The 17,121-nt window shown below is 42.4% G+C and overlaps 1 protein-coding gene across 3 annotated transcripts in view; it reads left to right on the top strand.

Moving 5' to 3' along the window:
• Window positions 1-17,121, top strand: part of ARHGEF10 (Rho guanine nucleotide exchange factor 10) — a 183,655-nt gene that overhangs the window by 48,018 nt on the left and 118,516 nt on the right. For all 3 annotated transcript variants that reach the window (XM_074991190.1, XM_074991189.1, XM_074991191.1), the window contains exons 3-7: window positions 9,417-9,587; window positions 12,380-12,670; window positions 13,854-13,920; window positions 14,481-14,560; window positions 16,348-16,404. In XM_074991190.1, the coding sequence (XP_074847291.1) occupies window positions 9,417-9,587; window positions 12,380-12,670; window positions 13,854-13,920; window positions 14,481-14,560; window positions 16,348-16,404 (666 nt within the window). The remainder of the gene's footprint in view (window positions 1-9,416; window positions 9,588-12,379; window positions 12,671-13,853; window positions 13,921-14,480; window positions 14,561-16,347; window positions 16,405-17,121) is intronic.

Below are 17,121 nucleotides of genomic sequence, written 5' to 3'. Positions count from 1 at the left end.
ATGATGGTAAAGAAGAGGTGGGGGGGCATGAGGGTTTCCTCAAAAATCAAAAAGGGGGCATGATGCTGAAAAGTTTGGGAACCACTGCTCTAAATCATCATGAAATTGGCTTAAGAATCATAAACAGACCAAAAATATTTTAATTTAATTTGCCTTGAGTTTTCTCTTCTTTTTACTGTTATATTTTTACAGTGGCATCTAGAGGCCTTCACTGAGATAAGGACCCAGAGAGCTTACAACTAAAGACAAGGGGTATACAAGACAGATTATCATCATTTTGCAGGTGAAGAACTGTGAAGCAACCAATTTAAGTGACTTGTTAAAGGTCAAACCAGAAGTTTGTAGCTTAGCTTAAATATAAACCGAGATCTCCTGAGTCCCTGTTTAGTGCATTAATATTCGGTTTTTCTGAGAACCTCTGGCTTTCCCCATCCAAACTGTGGGCTGGGACTGAAGAGTGGGTCACAACCCTGTTTCAGTGAGGTTGCCAGGGTGGCATGAGGTTTGCTGGGACCTGGGGCTTTGTCTTTGATCTCCTGCCCACCTCCCCCTGCCACTGCCTAGGGCAGTGGGGTTAGGCCTTGGCCCTCCTGCCTTGGGTGTCAGGGCTTGGGCAGGCTTGGGCTTCAGTGCCCCTCTTAGGGCTGTGTACTACTTTTTGTAATCCGAAGTGGGCCACAGTCTGGCAAGGTTTGAAAACCTCTGGGTAAGTCCCTTGAAGTAATTAAATCTGGTGTAAGTTAGAGCAGTGGTTCCCAACCTTTTCACTAGAGCAGACCCCCCGCAATCACCTCCCCAAATGGTTCGTGGACCTACCTGCTTACCCTCACCAAACTGCAGACCCACATCAAAGCCCATTCTAGTTGCTGTGTATTTGTCCTTAAGTGAAAAAAGAAACCACAACATAGATTTCTGTATAGCAATTAATAATATTATTGCAAGATATTTAATTTAAACATTATTGCAACCGTGCAATTTATTTAAAACTTATTTTCTGTGATAATCTTTATTTCCTTCCTTTTTTTTTCCCACAGACCCTCCTCCCCAAAATATACTTGTGGACCCCCAGGGGTCTGCAGACCCCAGTTTGGGAACCACTGAGTTAGAGGGTTCTCTCAGTCTTTCTGAGACATGTTATGTTATAGCCTTGTTGGTCCCTGGATGTTAGAGAGACAAAGTGGGTGAGGTCAGATGTTTTATTGAACCAACTTCTACTGGGGAGAGAGATGAGCTTTCAGGCTTACACAGAGTTCTTCTTCAGGTCTGTATAGCTGCGTCTACACGTGCACGCTACTTCGAAGTAGCGGCACCAACTTCGAAATAGCGCCCGTCGCGTCTACACGCGTCGGGCGCTATTTCGAAGTTAACTTCGACGTTAGGCGGCGAGACGTCGAAGTCGCTAACCTCATGAGGAGATAGGAATAGCGCCCTACTTCGACGTTCAACGTCAAAGTAGGGACCGTGTAGACGATCCGCGTCCCGCAACATCGAAATTGCTGGGTCCTCCATGGCAGCCATCAGCTGGGGGGTTGAGAGATGCTCTCTCTCCAGCCCCTGCGGGGCTCTATGGTCACCGTGGGCAGCAGCCCTTAGCCCAGGGCTTCTGGCTGCTTCTGCGGCAGCTGGGGATCTATGCTGCAGGCACAGGGTCTGCAACCAGTTGTCAGCTCTGTGTATCTTGTGTTGTTTAGTGCAACTGTGTCTGGGAGGGGCCCTTTAAGGGAGCGGCTGGCTGTTGAGTCCGCCCTGTGACCCTGTCTGCAGCTGTGCCTGGCATCCCTATTTCGATGTGTGCTACTTTGACGTGTAGACGTTCCCTCGCTGCGCCTATTTCGATGTTGGGCTGAGCAACGTCGAAGTTGAACATCGACGTTGCCGGCCCTGGAGGACGTGTAGACGTTATTCATCGAAATAGACTATTTCGATGCCTCAACATCGAAATAAGCTGTTTCGATGTTGGCTGCACGTGTAGACGTAGCCTATAAGCTCAAAAGTTTCTCTCTCACTGCAGAAGCTGGTCCTTCTCAGTGTGTTTCATGATGATTGCTAGGTAATATTCTTTGCTTAGCTCAAAAGCAACTCATTTTTTTCTTAAAGTTTTTTTTTTCAATTTGATTAAAACAAATTAAGAATGCGTATTTTCAGAAACGAAGTTTAGATGTGCTTTCTGTATAAATGCAATTATGGCCTTCTGTGTTGTGTTATAAGGTGGGTTTTTATGTTTCATCAAGTGAAACAATATGCTCTTCAGGCTTAAGACTCAAAGGAGTAACACTTTTATTAGGTACTAGATTCAAAGGATTGTTGAATGTTAAGGCTTAAAGCTATTCATCTTCCTACAGAGGAAAGGACAGAACATGGAAGTGCCAAAAGATAGAATCTAGTTTTAACATGCCTGAAGGGAAATCATGGGTCCACAGATTTAATGCATTTAATATATGTGTAATATGACATGTTCTCTCATATGACACACACACACACACACACACACACACACACACACACACACACACACACACACACACACACTCACTCTTAACCCATCATTCCCTTGCTGGAGTGGGTGGGAGAATTTTTGCTGTCAGTGCTCTTCAAGTACTGTGCAGAAGTAATTTCAGAAAGTGTTTGGGGGGAAGTGGTATGTTTAAAAGGAAGGGTCTGGGCTAAATTTTTGGTTAGTCTTTTCAAATGCTTAAGTGAGTAAGAAGCACGAATCTGGTGAAAGTCAGTGACACTTATTTTAACTCACTGAGTCTTTTGTGAAAATTTTACTCTGATGGAGTCATGATCTTCTCTTAAATCACTTTCATACCTTGCAGCAGCCCCTCACCTTATTGCTCCTTTCACTCTACAATGCCCTGGATACATTTTCAGAAGATGGCAATTCTTGTCTGGGCTCCATTCCCGGCCAGAGGAGGTACATCAGTGTAAAGCTGGCATGATGGAATAGTACATATTAGACCTATTGTTTCCTGATGAATAAATGTAATCTTATCTATTTTCTCTCTCTTTTTTTTTTTTTTTTTTTACTTTGGTTTTCTTCTTCTTAGTGGGCCAGATTCTGCTGTACCTGGTCCATAAGTGCGATCATTTGCATCAAGTTGGTGTACCAGACCAGAATTCTACACTTATGGGAGGGAAAGGAGGCCCAGTGCTACCATGGCCCCTTGCTCAGGCCCTCTTAAAACACATCTAAGTAAATAAAGAAATGGGAATGGAGAGTCACAACGAACATGATATTCCAGGACCCCAAATTTCTCTTCATGGGTCTGATCCAAACACACTTATAGTGTTTTACACCTCAATGTTCAGATGTTAAAGGCTACACAAGATAGACAAGAATCAGACTGAGATAATTAGGGCCAGCTGTTAGATTCATAGGTCAGCAGGAGCTTTGATGGAGATGGGCAGGCAGCAATGTGTATTAACCTGCAGGCCATACTACAGTTGACACACCAAAAAGACTTTGCACACGGATTGACATTTGAGTTTTCCAATAGCAAATAAAGAACATGGAAAAGTTGAAAACCATTCTTCCCTAGCCATTACCTGATAACTGAAAAATAGGCACCCAGGCCTAATCAAAAGTCCATTAAGGTCAGCAGAAGCCTTTCTATGGTCAATGGATGCTGGATCAGCCTTGTAGAGTTTTATCAATTTGAGGGAAAAATCACTTTTGGACAAATACACAAGTGAAGTGTCAGCCCCACAGGGAACATATTACAGTGTATAAGCACATGAAAAAAATGGCTTGAAATTAAATGCCCTGTTGTCTCAACAAGCTGTGATAGGAATCGACAACTAATACATCTTAGTTCCTTTTCTAAAAAAATGTCAACTTTTTCCCCTTAGAGGAGGACTGGGGTTATTGTTTTCTAATCATAAAATAAGCTGTCTCAGCCTGAAGAAAGTGAAGCTCTGGCAAGAATGTTTATAACCATGATAATCTAAACAGTCAAGAGATGTGAACGGTGTGGGTTTTATCATAAGAATACTGAGCGTGTCCTAGCTGGTGAAGACACTGATAAAATCATCACAAGTCAGGAGATTTAATAAGTCTGGCAGGAGTTTGCTTTTACCTCATATTACCTGAAGAAGAAATTGGTGAATTTTACTTCCCTTAAACACTTAATATATTATTGAAAAAATATGTACATTAATAATATACTATGAAATGACTCATTCTGATGCTATGGAAAAGCCTGTGGGAGGAGGCAGTGAGGATGTGGGAACAATACAGAAAAGTCCAGTAGGAATTATAACCATCTCATGGTGTTTTCTGCTCTGGAGTCGTGGGGGTTGGGATAGGGTGTTGTGGCAGGCACAGAGTGGGGAGGTATAACATGTGTCTCAACTTTTTGTGTCCTGGTGACCCACAGAATAGTGAGATTGTTGGAAGCAGATACCACTGCTTGAACAGATGTCCTTTTTCTGCTGTGGCTGTGCCCTCTGTTTCCCTGGCACAGTGGCTCCAGTAGGAGCTGGTGCTGCTATTGGCTGAGTCCCCTGATTTCAAGCAGTAAGAGCTACAATAGAGGCTATACTGTGGCAGAATTAAATGCTAATTTGGAATCCAGGGTGCTATGGCTGCACAAAGGTAGTGAAACAGGCAGCAGCTGGATCCCAGTTCCTGCCCTGCAAACCTCTTGAGACCAAGCTGCTAAAAAGATAAAATGGATGGCCTGTGGGATGAACACTTTCTCCTTATGCACTTCATCCTTCTTTGGTTTTCCTGAGCAGAGCCAAGGAGCTCTGCCACTCAGGTTGGTCACAGGAAAGGCAATCAAATTGATTCAACTGTTACTTTTACAAAGCTCAAGGGTTTTAAAAGTAGGGTGCTATTCCCTGTTGGTTTGCGAACAGAATAAAGGGCATCCTAGATCACTCCCTCAAAGTCAGATCGGGATGGCTTGGCACACAACTCAATACTGTCTGACAGATATATAGTGGTCCCTGTGAAAAGAGTTTCTGCTATTGTCACTCAGGCACTAGGTGGTGCTTTTATTGGCAGTCTCAGCAGAAGAACCAAAATTTTAGTGGGCATATCTAAACTTAACACAGCAGACATTAACTGGAGTAAAAGCTGAATAACTCATCATTTTTAAAGTTTAACCAAGGAATCGCTATTGAGTGGATATGTTTTCAGTGGCATCTGAAAATGCTGTTTAGCAGTTTATCAGTGGTCTTGAAAAAATACAACATCATCACTGATAAAGTTTGTAGAAGACGCAAAAATTGGGGGAATGGTAAATAATGAAGAGAATACATTACTGATTCTGAGAGATCTGGATTACTTGGTAAAATGGACACAAGCAAACATGTTTTAATATGGCTAAATGTAAATCTATGTATCTGGGGCGGGGGAAAGGTAGGCTGTACTTACAGTAGGGAGACTGTATTGTGGGAAGCATGACTTTGAAAAAAATCTGTGGATTGTATTGGATTAGCAGCTGTGAACGTGAATTCCCACTGTGATGTTGTGGCCAAAAGAGCTAACGTGATTCTGGGATGCATAAAGAGGGGATCTTGAGAGGTGGTTTTACCTTGGTAGTACCTAACAGTGGTGTGACCACTGACAGAATTTGTGTCCAGTTCTGGAAACCACAATTCAAGAATAAATTGGAGAAGATTCATGAAGGAGCAACAAGAATAATTAAAGGATTAGAAAATTGGCTTTAAAGTGATACTTAGCAAATTCGGTCTTTTAAGCTTAACAAAAAGAAGGCTGAGGACTGACTTGATCACTAATCTAAAAGTACTACGTAGAATCATAGAACTTGAAGGACCCTTGAGAGGTTATCTGATCTGGTCCCTGCGCTCATGGAAGGACCAAGGATTATCCAGATCAGTGATTCTCAAATATTTTGTCTTGTAACCCACCCCACTCAACACAAGCCTTTCCATGGACTATCAACCAGCCACCCAGGATGGCAAAATGGCTTTATCTCTAAATACTTTAAATAATAAATTATTCATATAAGGCTACTGGTGTGCTAACATAAGGGGGCATATGTAACTGGGAGGAAAGGAAATAATAATAATAAAAATGAAAATAATTATACAGGTTAAGTGCTCTAATTGTGCAATGCTAGTTTACCAAATTTTGTTTTAAATAAACTAAAATTTTAATGGTCTAATTTATGGCAGAGGTAGGAAACCATTTTTGGGTTGGGGGCCACTGATGTACAGAAAAATCAGGGGTCACACAAGTGAGATACCTCCCTCCCCACCTCTCCCAGCCCCAGTTGGGTCCTGCACCCCCTTTGCACCCAGCTCTCCATGCCCTGGTCCACTCCTGCACTCCTGTCCCGCCCAGTTCCCCGAGGCCCAGCCTTCTCTGAACCCCTTCCTGCCCAGCTCCTGGACCTCCCATCCCCAACCTGTTCCTGCACCCACCAGTTCTCCTGCACCATCCCCACCAGCCACACATCCTACATCCAGCCTGCTCCTATGGCCTCCTTTTCTCCTTCACCTTCCCTCCTGGCCAAACTCTGCACCACACCCTTGCTCCTTCAGCCTCTCTCCTGGACAGATACCCTACCCCAAACTGCTCCTGCACTCTTTCCTTCTGCACTGTCCCCCTTAGCCGGATGCCCTACCCCCAACCTGCTCTTGCTCCCACTCTTGCTGCTTCTCCCTCTCTCATTGACAGGAACTGCCCCCCTCCCCGGACAGGTGCCACACTTTTCTTTCTTTCCAGACCTCCACTTCTAGATTGCTCCAGTGCCCAGACCCCCCACCCTCAACCCCATCCCTCTCAGACCTCCTGCAAGCCCTCTCCTGCCACTGAACTCATTTTTGGCCTTACTCCAGACTATGGGAGGAGGGTTATACAATCTACTAACACTGGTATCCCAGAAGAGTTAATCTGGCCTGTGGGAAGTCCTTAACCTTGGTTGTTCATGCCTTCTTCCCCCACACCCCCTCAATCTGGCTGGAGGGCAAGGGAAATGAAATATCTTAGTTGGAGGCCACAATGGCACTGGGGGACTGTTTGTTTTGGGGTGGGGGGGCTGAGTGGTAGGCTGAGTGGGAGGTACAGGCCCTGACTAGGTGTGGAAGAGCTGAGGGGCATATGGCTACACAGGCTGGCCATAGGGCGCTTGCCTGACTCCATGCTCCTTGTAGCTTGCTGGATACTGACCTCTGCTGCTCCCATTGGCAGAAATCCAACCAATGGTAGCGGGGGAACCTTCCCTATATCTCCTTGGAGATCTCTTCACCAACCCTATGATTTTATGATTCTGTCATCAGTGGATAAGGGAAATAATTCCCTCCCTCCCCCTTATAACAACTTTTTAAGTACTGGAAAGCTGTTATCATGTTCCCTCTCAGTTTTCTCTTTTCCAGACTAAACAAACCCAGTTCTTTAGTCGTCTTTTCATAGGTCATGTTTTCTAGATCTTTACTCATTTTGGTGCTTTTTTCTGGACTTGCTGCAATTTGTCCACATCTGTCCTGTAATGTGGCACCCAGAACTGGACACAATACTCCAGTTGAAGCCTAATCAGAGTGCAACACAGAGTGGAAAAATTATTTCTCATGTCTTGCTTACAGCACTTCTGCTAATATAAGCAATATGTCTGTTTCATGTCCCATTTTGTGTGTGTGCAACTGATTGTTCCTTTGGAAGTGGAGTACTTTGCATTTGTCCTTATTAAATTGCATCCTATTTATGTCAGACCATTTCTCCAGTTTGTCCAGATCATTGTGAATTATAGTCCTGTTCCTCCAAAACGCTTGAAACCCCTCCCAGCTTGGTATCATCTACAAACTTTGTAGGTGTACTCTCTATACCATTGTCTAAATCATTGATGAAGATATTGAATGGAATTAAATACCCAGAAATGAAACCTGTGGAAGCCCACTCATTATGCCCTTCCAGCATGATTGAGATCCATTGATAACTATTCTCTGGGATTGGTTATCCATCCAGTTTTACACCCACCTTATAGGAGCTACATCTAGATTGTACTTCCCTGGTTTGTTAGTAAGAAGTTCCCATGAGACTGTATCAGATGTCTTACTAAAGTCTAGGTATATCACATCTACTGCTTCCCTCTTATCATCAAGGCTTATTACCCTGTCAAAGAAAGCTATCAGGTTGGTTTAATGTGATTTGTTCATGACAAATCCATGTTGATTGTTATTTATCATATTATTATCTTCTAGATATTTGCAAATCGATTGCTGAAATATTTGCTCCTTTATCTTTCCTGGTACATAAATTAAGCTGAATGGCTGGTAGTTTCATGGGTTGTCTTTATTTCCCTTTTCATAGATGGCCACTATGTTTGCCCTTTTCCAGTTATCTAGAATCTCTTCCCTCCTCCATGACTTCTGAAAGATAACAGCAAGTGGCTCAGATACCTTCTCCGTCATCTCCTTCAGTATTCTAAGATACATTTCATCAGACCCTGGTGACTTGAAGACATCGACCTTGTCTAAATGATTTTCACTCGTTCTTTCCCTATTTTAGCTTCTGAACCTGTCCCATTGTCATTGGCATTCACTATGTTAAATAATCAATTATGACCAACTTTAGTGGTGAAAACTGAAAGGAAGTTGTTAAGCAACTCTGCCATTTCCACATTTTCAGTTGCTGTTTTTCCCTCTTCATTGAATAATGGGCCTACCCTGTCCTTGGTTTTCCTCTTCTAACATTTTTGTAGAAATCTACATACTTGTGTTATTTGTTTATGTTCATTCTCTGTAATTTGATCTCATTTCCACTTTTTGAGGCACAAATATTTAGTAATGGGATATTCAATCTAGCAGGGAAAGATATAAAACAATTCAATGGCTGGTAGTTGAAGCTAGATGAATTCAGAGAGGAAATAAAGCATAGAATTTTAAGTGGTTTTGAATAATTAATCATTGGAAGAATTTACCAAGAGTTATGGCGAATCTTCCATCATGAACACTTTCTAAAAAAAGATTGGATTTTTTTTTCTGAAATCTGTGCTCTAGGAATTATACTGGGGAAGTTCTATGATCTGTGTTATGCAGGAGGCTAAACTAGATGATCAAAATAATCCCTTCTGGCTTTACACGCTGAATCAATAAGGAATGAGTAGCTTAATCTACAAAGTGTAGATTTCAGTCTGGATTCAGATCTGAGCTTCGCCAAAGATTTCAAGAGGAAGCTGTTGAAATTTATTCATAACAAGTTTTCTCTTTCTGGCTGGTCTCTATTAAAAATAGAAATGTGTTGCATTATACAGATATTTACTTTGCATGGTTTACATTTAAAAGGTTACTAAGAACTTTCTAGACTTAGAAATATAGGTGGGAGCACTGTATTGTCCTAGAGAGGCTAAAATTCTAGGCCCTGATTGTGTAACCCTCATTTACAACAGTGATCATTTAATTCATCTAATTAAATCATGAATAAAAAATGGTTCCTATTTGCTCAGTTCTAGACAATGAATTAAAAGGCAGTGGTACCAATGACGAAGAGGAGGAAGAAGGGGAGCTATTTGATTTTGATAGCGGTGATGAAATACCAGAAGCAGATAGACAAGCACTAGCGCCAGCTGCTTCTGACTGTGGGGTTCATGTAGAACCTGAAGATACTAACACCACAGGTAAGCCTTTACATGGCCAGTAGGCCAGGGCAGTAACTGCTCAGATAAGGATCAAGCTCCATGTTCAACAGATAGTTTTTATGTTGACAGAAGGCCTGTAGGTCACAAAAATATTTTCATAGATTCAATGTGAAAGTGATTTAATTTACCCCAACTTCTTTACTTCCTTGTGGACTTGACTAGGAGAATGGGTAGTTATTGTCCCTAAATGAATTTTTTACTCTCCTGCTTCATCTAAGCCAGGCATGTGTTTCCTCATCCTTATCTTGTGCAAGCATCTACTGTTATGGTGGGGTCTCTGGCTACGTCTACACATGCTGCTTCTTCCGGAGGCATGGATGTAAATTTCCTGCATGGATGAGGCATGGATGTAAATGTCCCGCAACTCATTAGCATAGGGGCATGTGATTTGGAGTCCAGAAGAAGCTCTTCTGGACTCCAAAATACATGTGCGGATGCACAGCCCACGGGGATCTTCCAGAAGGAAACCCTCCTTCCTCTGAGGCTTCCTCCTTGCTGCGGGTCCTGCTAATGTTTTCCATTGGGGGAGAATAAATTTTGTGCTGTGCACCAAGGCAAGTGCGGACATGCACCGTTGGTAGACACTTGCTGCTGGCTGTGGGTGCTCTTCTGGACTCCAAAATACACGTGCGGATGCACAGCCTGCGGGGATCTTCCAAAAGGAAACCCTCCTTCCGGAAGCCCCTTCTTCCCCAAAATTTTGAAGTCATGTACCCATATGCTAATGAGGCATGGAAAATTTACATCTGTGCCTCATTAGCATCTTCTGGACGGCTCATTACCATGTTGTTTCTGGACAAAGTGGCACATGTAATGTCTCTGCTTTAGGTCTACACAGCAAAGTTGTTTTGGAAGAGCTTATTCTGGAGTGGTTATTCCAAAATAAAATATTCCAGAATAACGTGTCTACTTTCTGTGTCTACTACAGGGAAGCCCTGGAATAGGCAAAAATTATTCCAAAATAGTATGTCTACACACAGTAGAGCTTATTTCAGATTAGAGCATTGCTTCCAGGGGCTTTAATATGAGCTACTATGTCTATACACCACAATTATTTTGGAATAAGATGTTTCAGAATAGCTTATTTTGAAATAGCCCCTATTTCCTGTCTACGCAATCCCTGTTCTGAAATACCTATTTTGGAATAGGCACCATGGTGCCTCATTCAATGAGGTTTACCAAATTCGGAATAAGCTGTCTGCTATTTTGAAGTTATTTAAAAACAGTGGTTGCATTGTGTAGATTTTCGCGAAGTTACTTTGAAATAATGGCTGTTACTTTGAAATAACTTTGCTGTTTAGGCATACCCTTTGTGACAACGATTATCTGTGGGTAGCTCGAGAGAAGCCTAATGGGGTGTGTCTGCAGAAGTGAGCCTCCCAGTGGGGCTTACACTTGCACTGTAAAAATAATTGTGCAGATAGTGTTTTAAAGTTGCAGCTCACAGTTGGAAGGATAGAGTGGGTCAGTTTCAGAGCTGGAGTTCCAGCGTGAGCCACAAGTTCAATATGCTGTTTATATGGCTGTTTTAAGAGTGCCACGTAAGCCCAGATCTGGCAATTCAGACTTTGAGGATATAACTCTAGTGGCAACTTGGCAACAGGGAGACATGCTTCACTCAGCTTGGGCAACCTAGCTGGTTGCATTGAGTGAATGTGTCCTTAAAAATAAACGGAGCATATTTTTGTCCTATATCTGAAAACAAACCTTGTTTCATTAACTCTTAGGAACCATGGGCCAACGTGTTTGTTAAGAGCGTGCATCATGTCCATGCACATTTAGACATGATTTAACCCCAGACTATACAGTCACTCACCTCAGAGTGGGAGAACCAGGATCCCATTCTCCCTGTTCCAGTCACTCTCTTACATTATTTATCAAGAGTGAAACAACTTACAGGGGTGCAACTGAGAGAGCCTGGCATCAGACTATCCCATTGTCTCATGGCTAGGACATGAAAGGTGGTAGAACTCTGTTCAAATCCCATCTCTTAATGAGGTGCAGTGGTAGGGTGACCATCCGTCCCGTTTTTGGGATGCCAAAAAGTCTTCCCATCTTATTTTATAAAAGGAACTAATTGTCCCGTATTTGTTGCGCAGGCACAGCTGCCTGCTGGCGAGCACATACTGTGCGTCAGTATGTGCTCTCTGCAACACAGGGAGCCAGCAGGTTAGCTACTTTCCCCTTCCCCAAGGCTCGGGATAGGGGGAGTGCCTTGGCTGCTCCATCCCTACTGCTTGCCTGAGGCTCAGGGAAGGGCGGGGGTAGCTCTGCGGCTTCTCCATCACGGCCGCTCCCCGAGGTTCGGGGAAGTGGGATGGGGGACGTAGAGCGCCCCAGCTGCTCTGGCCCTGCCACTTCCCCAAGTCTCAGGGAATTGTGGTGGGGGGAACGCTGCCACTTCCCCAAGGCTTGGGGAGGGGGAGCCCTCCTCGTTCTGTATGTGGCCAAGGGACATATGGTCACCCTATGAAGTGGGGACTTGAACCAGGAGTCTCCCACATCCCAGGTGAGTACCTTAACCGCTGGGCTAAAATTTACAAGAACTGTCCCCCTCCTGCCTTCTGTCAATTCACCATCTATAAATTGGAGATAATAGCATGGTCTCAAATCACAGGGGTGCTGTGGGGATAAATACTTAAAAGTTTTGAGGTGCTTTGTTACTGCTACAATGGCAGAATCCATGTAAGTAATAGAATTTCTATTTAATGCAGTATCATTTTTCACACAGTTATGATAAATAAAAGCTTCTGCTCTTTTTTTTTGTCAAGTTGATGACAACGTATGTAGAACTGAAAAAATACAAACAACAGAATGCTGTGCAGACGACACTTCAACAAAAGTAAACCCATATTCAGTCATAAATATTTCACCAATCCAAGAAAAGGATCATTCCTCATCACCAGAACCCAGTCCTCAAGATGAAAGTGCAAGCTCTAATTTGTCTGGTGGATATTCTGTTCCTGTGCCCTGTGGCTATGCAGTACCATCCAATTTACCCCTGATGCTGCCAGCATACTCCAGTCCTGTCATAATACGCAGTGTTTCTGTGGATGAAGAAGGTATAATGTCTCTTGAATTTACTTTCTCACAGGTAGCAACCTAGTTTAATTTCAGTGAACCATATTGTCCTCTCAGTTTTTAAATAGTGTTCCTCCTGAAATTTATGGGAAACTCTGTAACACTTTAAAACAGTCTTCATGAGACCTGAACAGGGAGCACAGCTGAACTTCCTTCCCAGTCATCTGAGAAGGATTTGTGTTTATTAAAGCGAAAGAAATCCATGAAGAACTCTGTATCGTGAGGAATGGACCATCTAAGAAAACACTAATCAAGTAGGATCAGTGCACTTCAAAGCAAGTGAGCAAATACACTTAAACACCCTCTCCTGCCAACCTTTCTATAGTTTCTTTCTTCATTTGGTTCAATTCAGTGGTTGTCAACCATTAGTCACTGGAGCAGAGAGGTGGAACTGGGACTCCCAGTTGAATGCCCTGACCACTAGAATCATTCTTACTTTCTCTCTGTCAAGTATTTGGTGCAAAGTGTAATAGCTTCACCAGGAGAAATCAAGACAGACCAATAATGGGTTATTTTATAAGCTAGGGCACTGTCTGGCAAAGCAGGAGTCCAGGGTTTACATGTCATCTCCACCTCAGGTAGTAGGGGACTGAACTCTGATTGGCCTTATCCCAAGAGACTGTCCTTAGTATTGGACTGAAAGTTATGAGTGGGTGTCACCCTCCCCACAACCTCCTCCTTCAGCCATTTATGCAAAAGTGTACAGAATCAAAACAAAGCAGTTCCACTTTGAGTTGAATGAAACATTTTGTTTGACTCAAACAAACTTGTCAGTTATTTTCCAGTTCACCAACGTTTTTCTGAATGTTCAGACTCGGTTTGCTAAGAGCTGATTATTTTAAAGGCTTTAAAAAAACCCACAAAACTGTTAGCAAATTGAATAAAAACAGTCATTCATCTTTCTCTGGTCATGAAGTCTGGGTTCAGTTAACATTTCTGCCACTGACTTGCTGTACTCTGTGCCGCAGTATCCCCATCAGCAAAATGGGTGTAATAACTCAAGAAGCTTAATTGTTGCTAAAAATGTGTTCATAAACCACACTGAGATTTTTAGCTAAAGGGCATTTGATAAGAGCAGATGATGGTTAATAGCAGCTAACATTTGAACCCAAAGTATATTTTAGTCCTAGCATTTTGGTAACTTTGCTTTCTTCTACTCTTTAGTGGGGGTGCAGGCAATAAGTGAAGATGGCAATTGTAATTCTTTGAGCTCTGAGGATCCCCCAAATAGGTAATTGGCAGTTGAGTAACATTTATTTATCTACAAATCCTTAATTCATAAAGTGGTTTGTGCGTGTTAGTTTTATATTTTTCGTTTTATTTTTTCTTGCCTGACTTTAGTGTTGCTGAGTTTTTAACAACTTCAGCTTTCATTGCACTTTGAGGTGCCAAATCTGTTTGTGTTTCAGCATCAGCACTAATTGAAATCTTGCTTATTAAACCATTAGAAGTGGCCCTTTGACATCTGTGAAAGAGAGAGGTTTAATTTTCTATGTTACAGGGAGATTGCAAGCACAAAGAATTTCTTTGGAAAATGAATGAGTGATTGACTGATTTATTTAAACTAAACTGAGCACTTAAGTTAAAATCTTAATTTCATATTAAGTCACTTAGATCTTAAAAACAAAAACATAAAATTTACTTATTGAGTCCAAACTATCCTACAGTTTTCTAGTGTCTTTTAATTTCAGAATGAGAAAAAAAAGATGAGTAGAACTTAGCTACTTAGTGACATGGTTTAAAACTAGCATTGCAAGATTGCTAATCTTTATTTTTGGGGATTTTTTCAAGTGAAGATAACCTCGTCAACAAAGAAGAAGATGCTCTAGCCAAATGGGTTGCCAATCCTGCAAACATGTCATGGATGGAAAGTAAGTGTCAGTCAGCCCCAGCAGTGCCCCCATATCATCATTCTGCATCATCATCAGTCACAGCTTTATGCCTGACAATAGCTACATTGTTTTTTCCTGTATTTTTCAAACATGTTCCAGAGCTAAATAATAACAATTAAAAAACACGCCTCTCTGCTTCTAGCAGAAGGGCCAAATTCTGCTCACATAAAGTGTTTACAGAAGGAGGTGGAGTCATATGTCAGAAGCTGGGCAGATAATTTTGCCCCATCTGTTGTATGTCTATTGGAAAAGAATTTTGCTTATGACCTCTAATAATTCCATTAGATGCCCAGTTTCTTCTTTGGCTGTAAGCCTATTTTTCTCCAGCATTGATAGTCATGGAATACTCACCCTGCCTCGAAGGAGATTACCCATGCCTTGGTAGAGTTAGTTGAGGCTGAAAGTGGTATTACACAGCTGCCCAGGCCTACTTGCCACATATGGGAATTAAATTCATCATGGAGTGGAAGACCTCTAGGCAAGCTGAGTGAATGCCTCCTATTTCCTAATGTGGGTAACAGGCTTGCGGAATGAGTCTCTGTCTCTGTCTCAGGGCAGGAAACTGTAAGAGAGTCTAACAAGAAGTCCTGCAGCACCTTATAGACTAACAGATGTTTTGGAGCATTAGCTTTCATGGGTAAAGGCCCACTTCTTCAGATGCATGCGTCTGATGAAGCGAGTCTTTGCCCATGAAAGCGTATGCCCCAAAATATCTGTTAGTCTGTAAGGTGCCACAGGACTTCTTGTTGTTCTTGAAGATACAGACTAACACGGCTACCTATCTGATACGTGTAAGAGAGTAAGTAGCTAAAAGAGGCATTCTCCTGCCTGTGTTACATAGCTCAGCTACTGCTCTGAAAATGCCCCCCCTCCAAAAAAAAAAGTGGGTGGGAAAGGAAGGGAGAAGGGAATTTACTTCATAGCAGGATGGGGGAGCACATACATACCAGGTCTGTCACTTTTGCTACCCTTCTATTGATGAAGATTCTCAATGAGCACCCATCCTGCTAGCCTTCCCCTCAGATGGAGTCAGATTCCAGGCAGTAGTGTGAGCGGTGAGCCAATTGGCAGCCCAGTGGTAGACAGTTATATCCAGCAGCTTCTGAGCCAGCTGGAATGTGTGAGGAAAGCGGGTGGGGTTGAACGAAAGAGAATAAGTAAGAAGATGTAGGACTTAGAGTGAATGGGACAAAGAATTGAATATTTGTGGCATGAGGAAGAGGGGAATATTGTAGTGTGGTGAATTTCAAGGGGAAGTGAAGAAACAGAAGAAATAAACAAAAGCTTAGAAATGGTGATTGTGGGCTGCTATGTGCTCCCTCCACTCTCCCGGTGTCCTGCTCCAGATGTCATGAAAATAGACTGTTTTTTCACCTGGTAAAATCTGATCGCTTTGTTATCCTTGCTGCAAGGCTGGTGCTGGTGCAGGGTGTTGGAATGGGAATGGGAGAGTGCTGGGAGAGAGCAAGGAAGGACATGTGGGGTACACAGGAGAGCCCCCTGAGTGCACTTTGCAGCTTAACTGAAATCCGTGCCAAACACTGTGGTGGCCACATGAGTAATTAGTGTTGTGATTAATAATATCAATAATGAATATTGATGACATTTGATTGAATGGGAGTACTGGCAAAATGCTTATATTTCTACATAAACAGAAAATAAGTTGTGTCTCTATTATACACAGACTTGCTAATAAGATCCAAGATCTGTTGTGGTCCGAGTCAAATGAAAAAAGCTTTCCACCTGTTTTTCTGTTCTGTTATTAGACCCAGAGGAAGTAATTTATGACGATGTGCCAAAAGAAGACTCAGACACTGAACCAGGTTTGAGGATATGTGGTATCTTAGATGAAGAAGAGTTAATACAACCACAGGTTTTATTTAATGCACACAAATCTATAATACAATACATGAGCCTTTGTATTAGATAGACACATAGGTCTTTAAATTAAATACCCCAAACTTTATGTGAATACCGTTAACACTGTGTCACAAATCAAGTCCTAGGAAGTTCAAAATTAGAGACTACTCTGGTCAAAATTTGTCTCCACAGACCTCCTCTACCATGCTGTTCAAAGGCCTCATTCATAAATTCCAAGGCCAGAATGGACCATTGTGAAAGTTCACATTTCTGCTACAGACAGTCTTTGCCCTTTGACACTGTTGCTTTAAAAAAATCTAGAATTATATAGAAAATAGTCCTGAAGGCTTATGCTCAAAATCACAAGACTTTGAGGAATCTTCTTGGGTGAACTTTACTGAGCATGCTGAGGTAACATAGCATCTGATGGTTAAATATAGTGGAGCCTTCTGATGTGTAAAGCTCTAGCTCCTGGCTTCATAGCAAGTCAATCCACTCAAGGGTAGAGTTAGCTGGAAGCCAAGTCTCAAACGGAGTCTGCACTGTGACCAGTAGTAACATAATACATCAGGAGTATTCAAGTAATGAGCTCACACCCAGCATTCCACTACTCTACTTATATGGCTTACAGTACATCGTCCAAACGAGAGAGTTTAAAGAGGCTGCAATCCACCTAAGTA

This window comes from Carettochelys insculpta, chromosome 3 (assembly GCF_033958435.1).
Source record: "Carettochelys insculpta isolate YL-2023 chromosome 3, ASM3395843v1, whole genome shotgun sequence".
In the NCBI taxonomy this organism is placed as follows: Eukaryota; Metazoa; Chordata; order Testudines; family Carettochelyidae; genus Carettochelys; species Carettochelys insculpta.
This window is presented reverse-complemented; position numbering and strand designations above follow the sequence as displayed.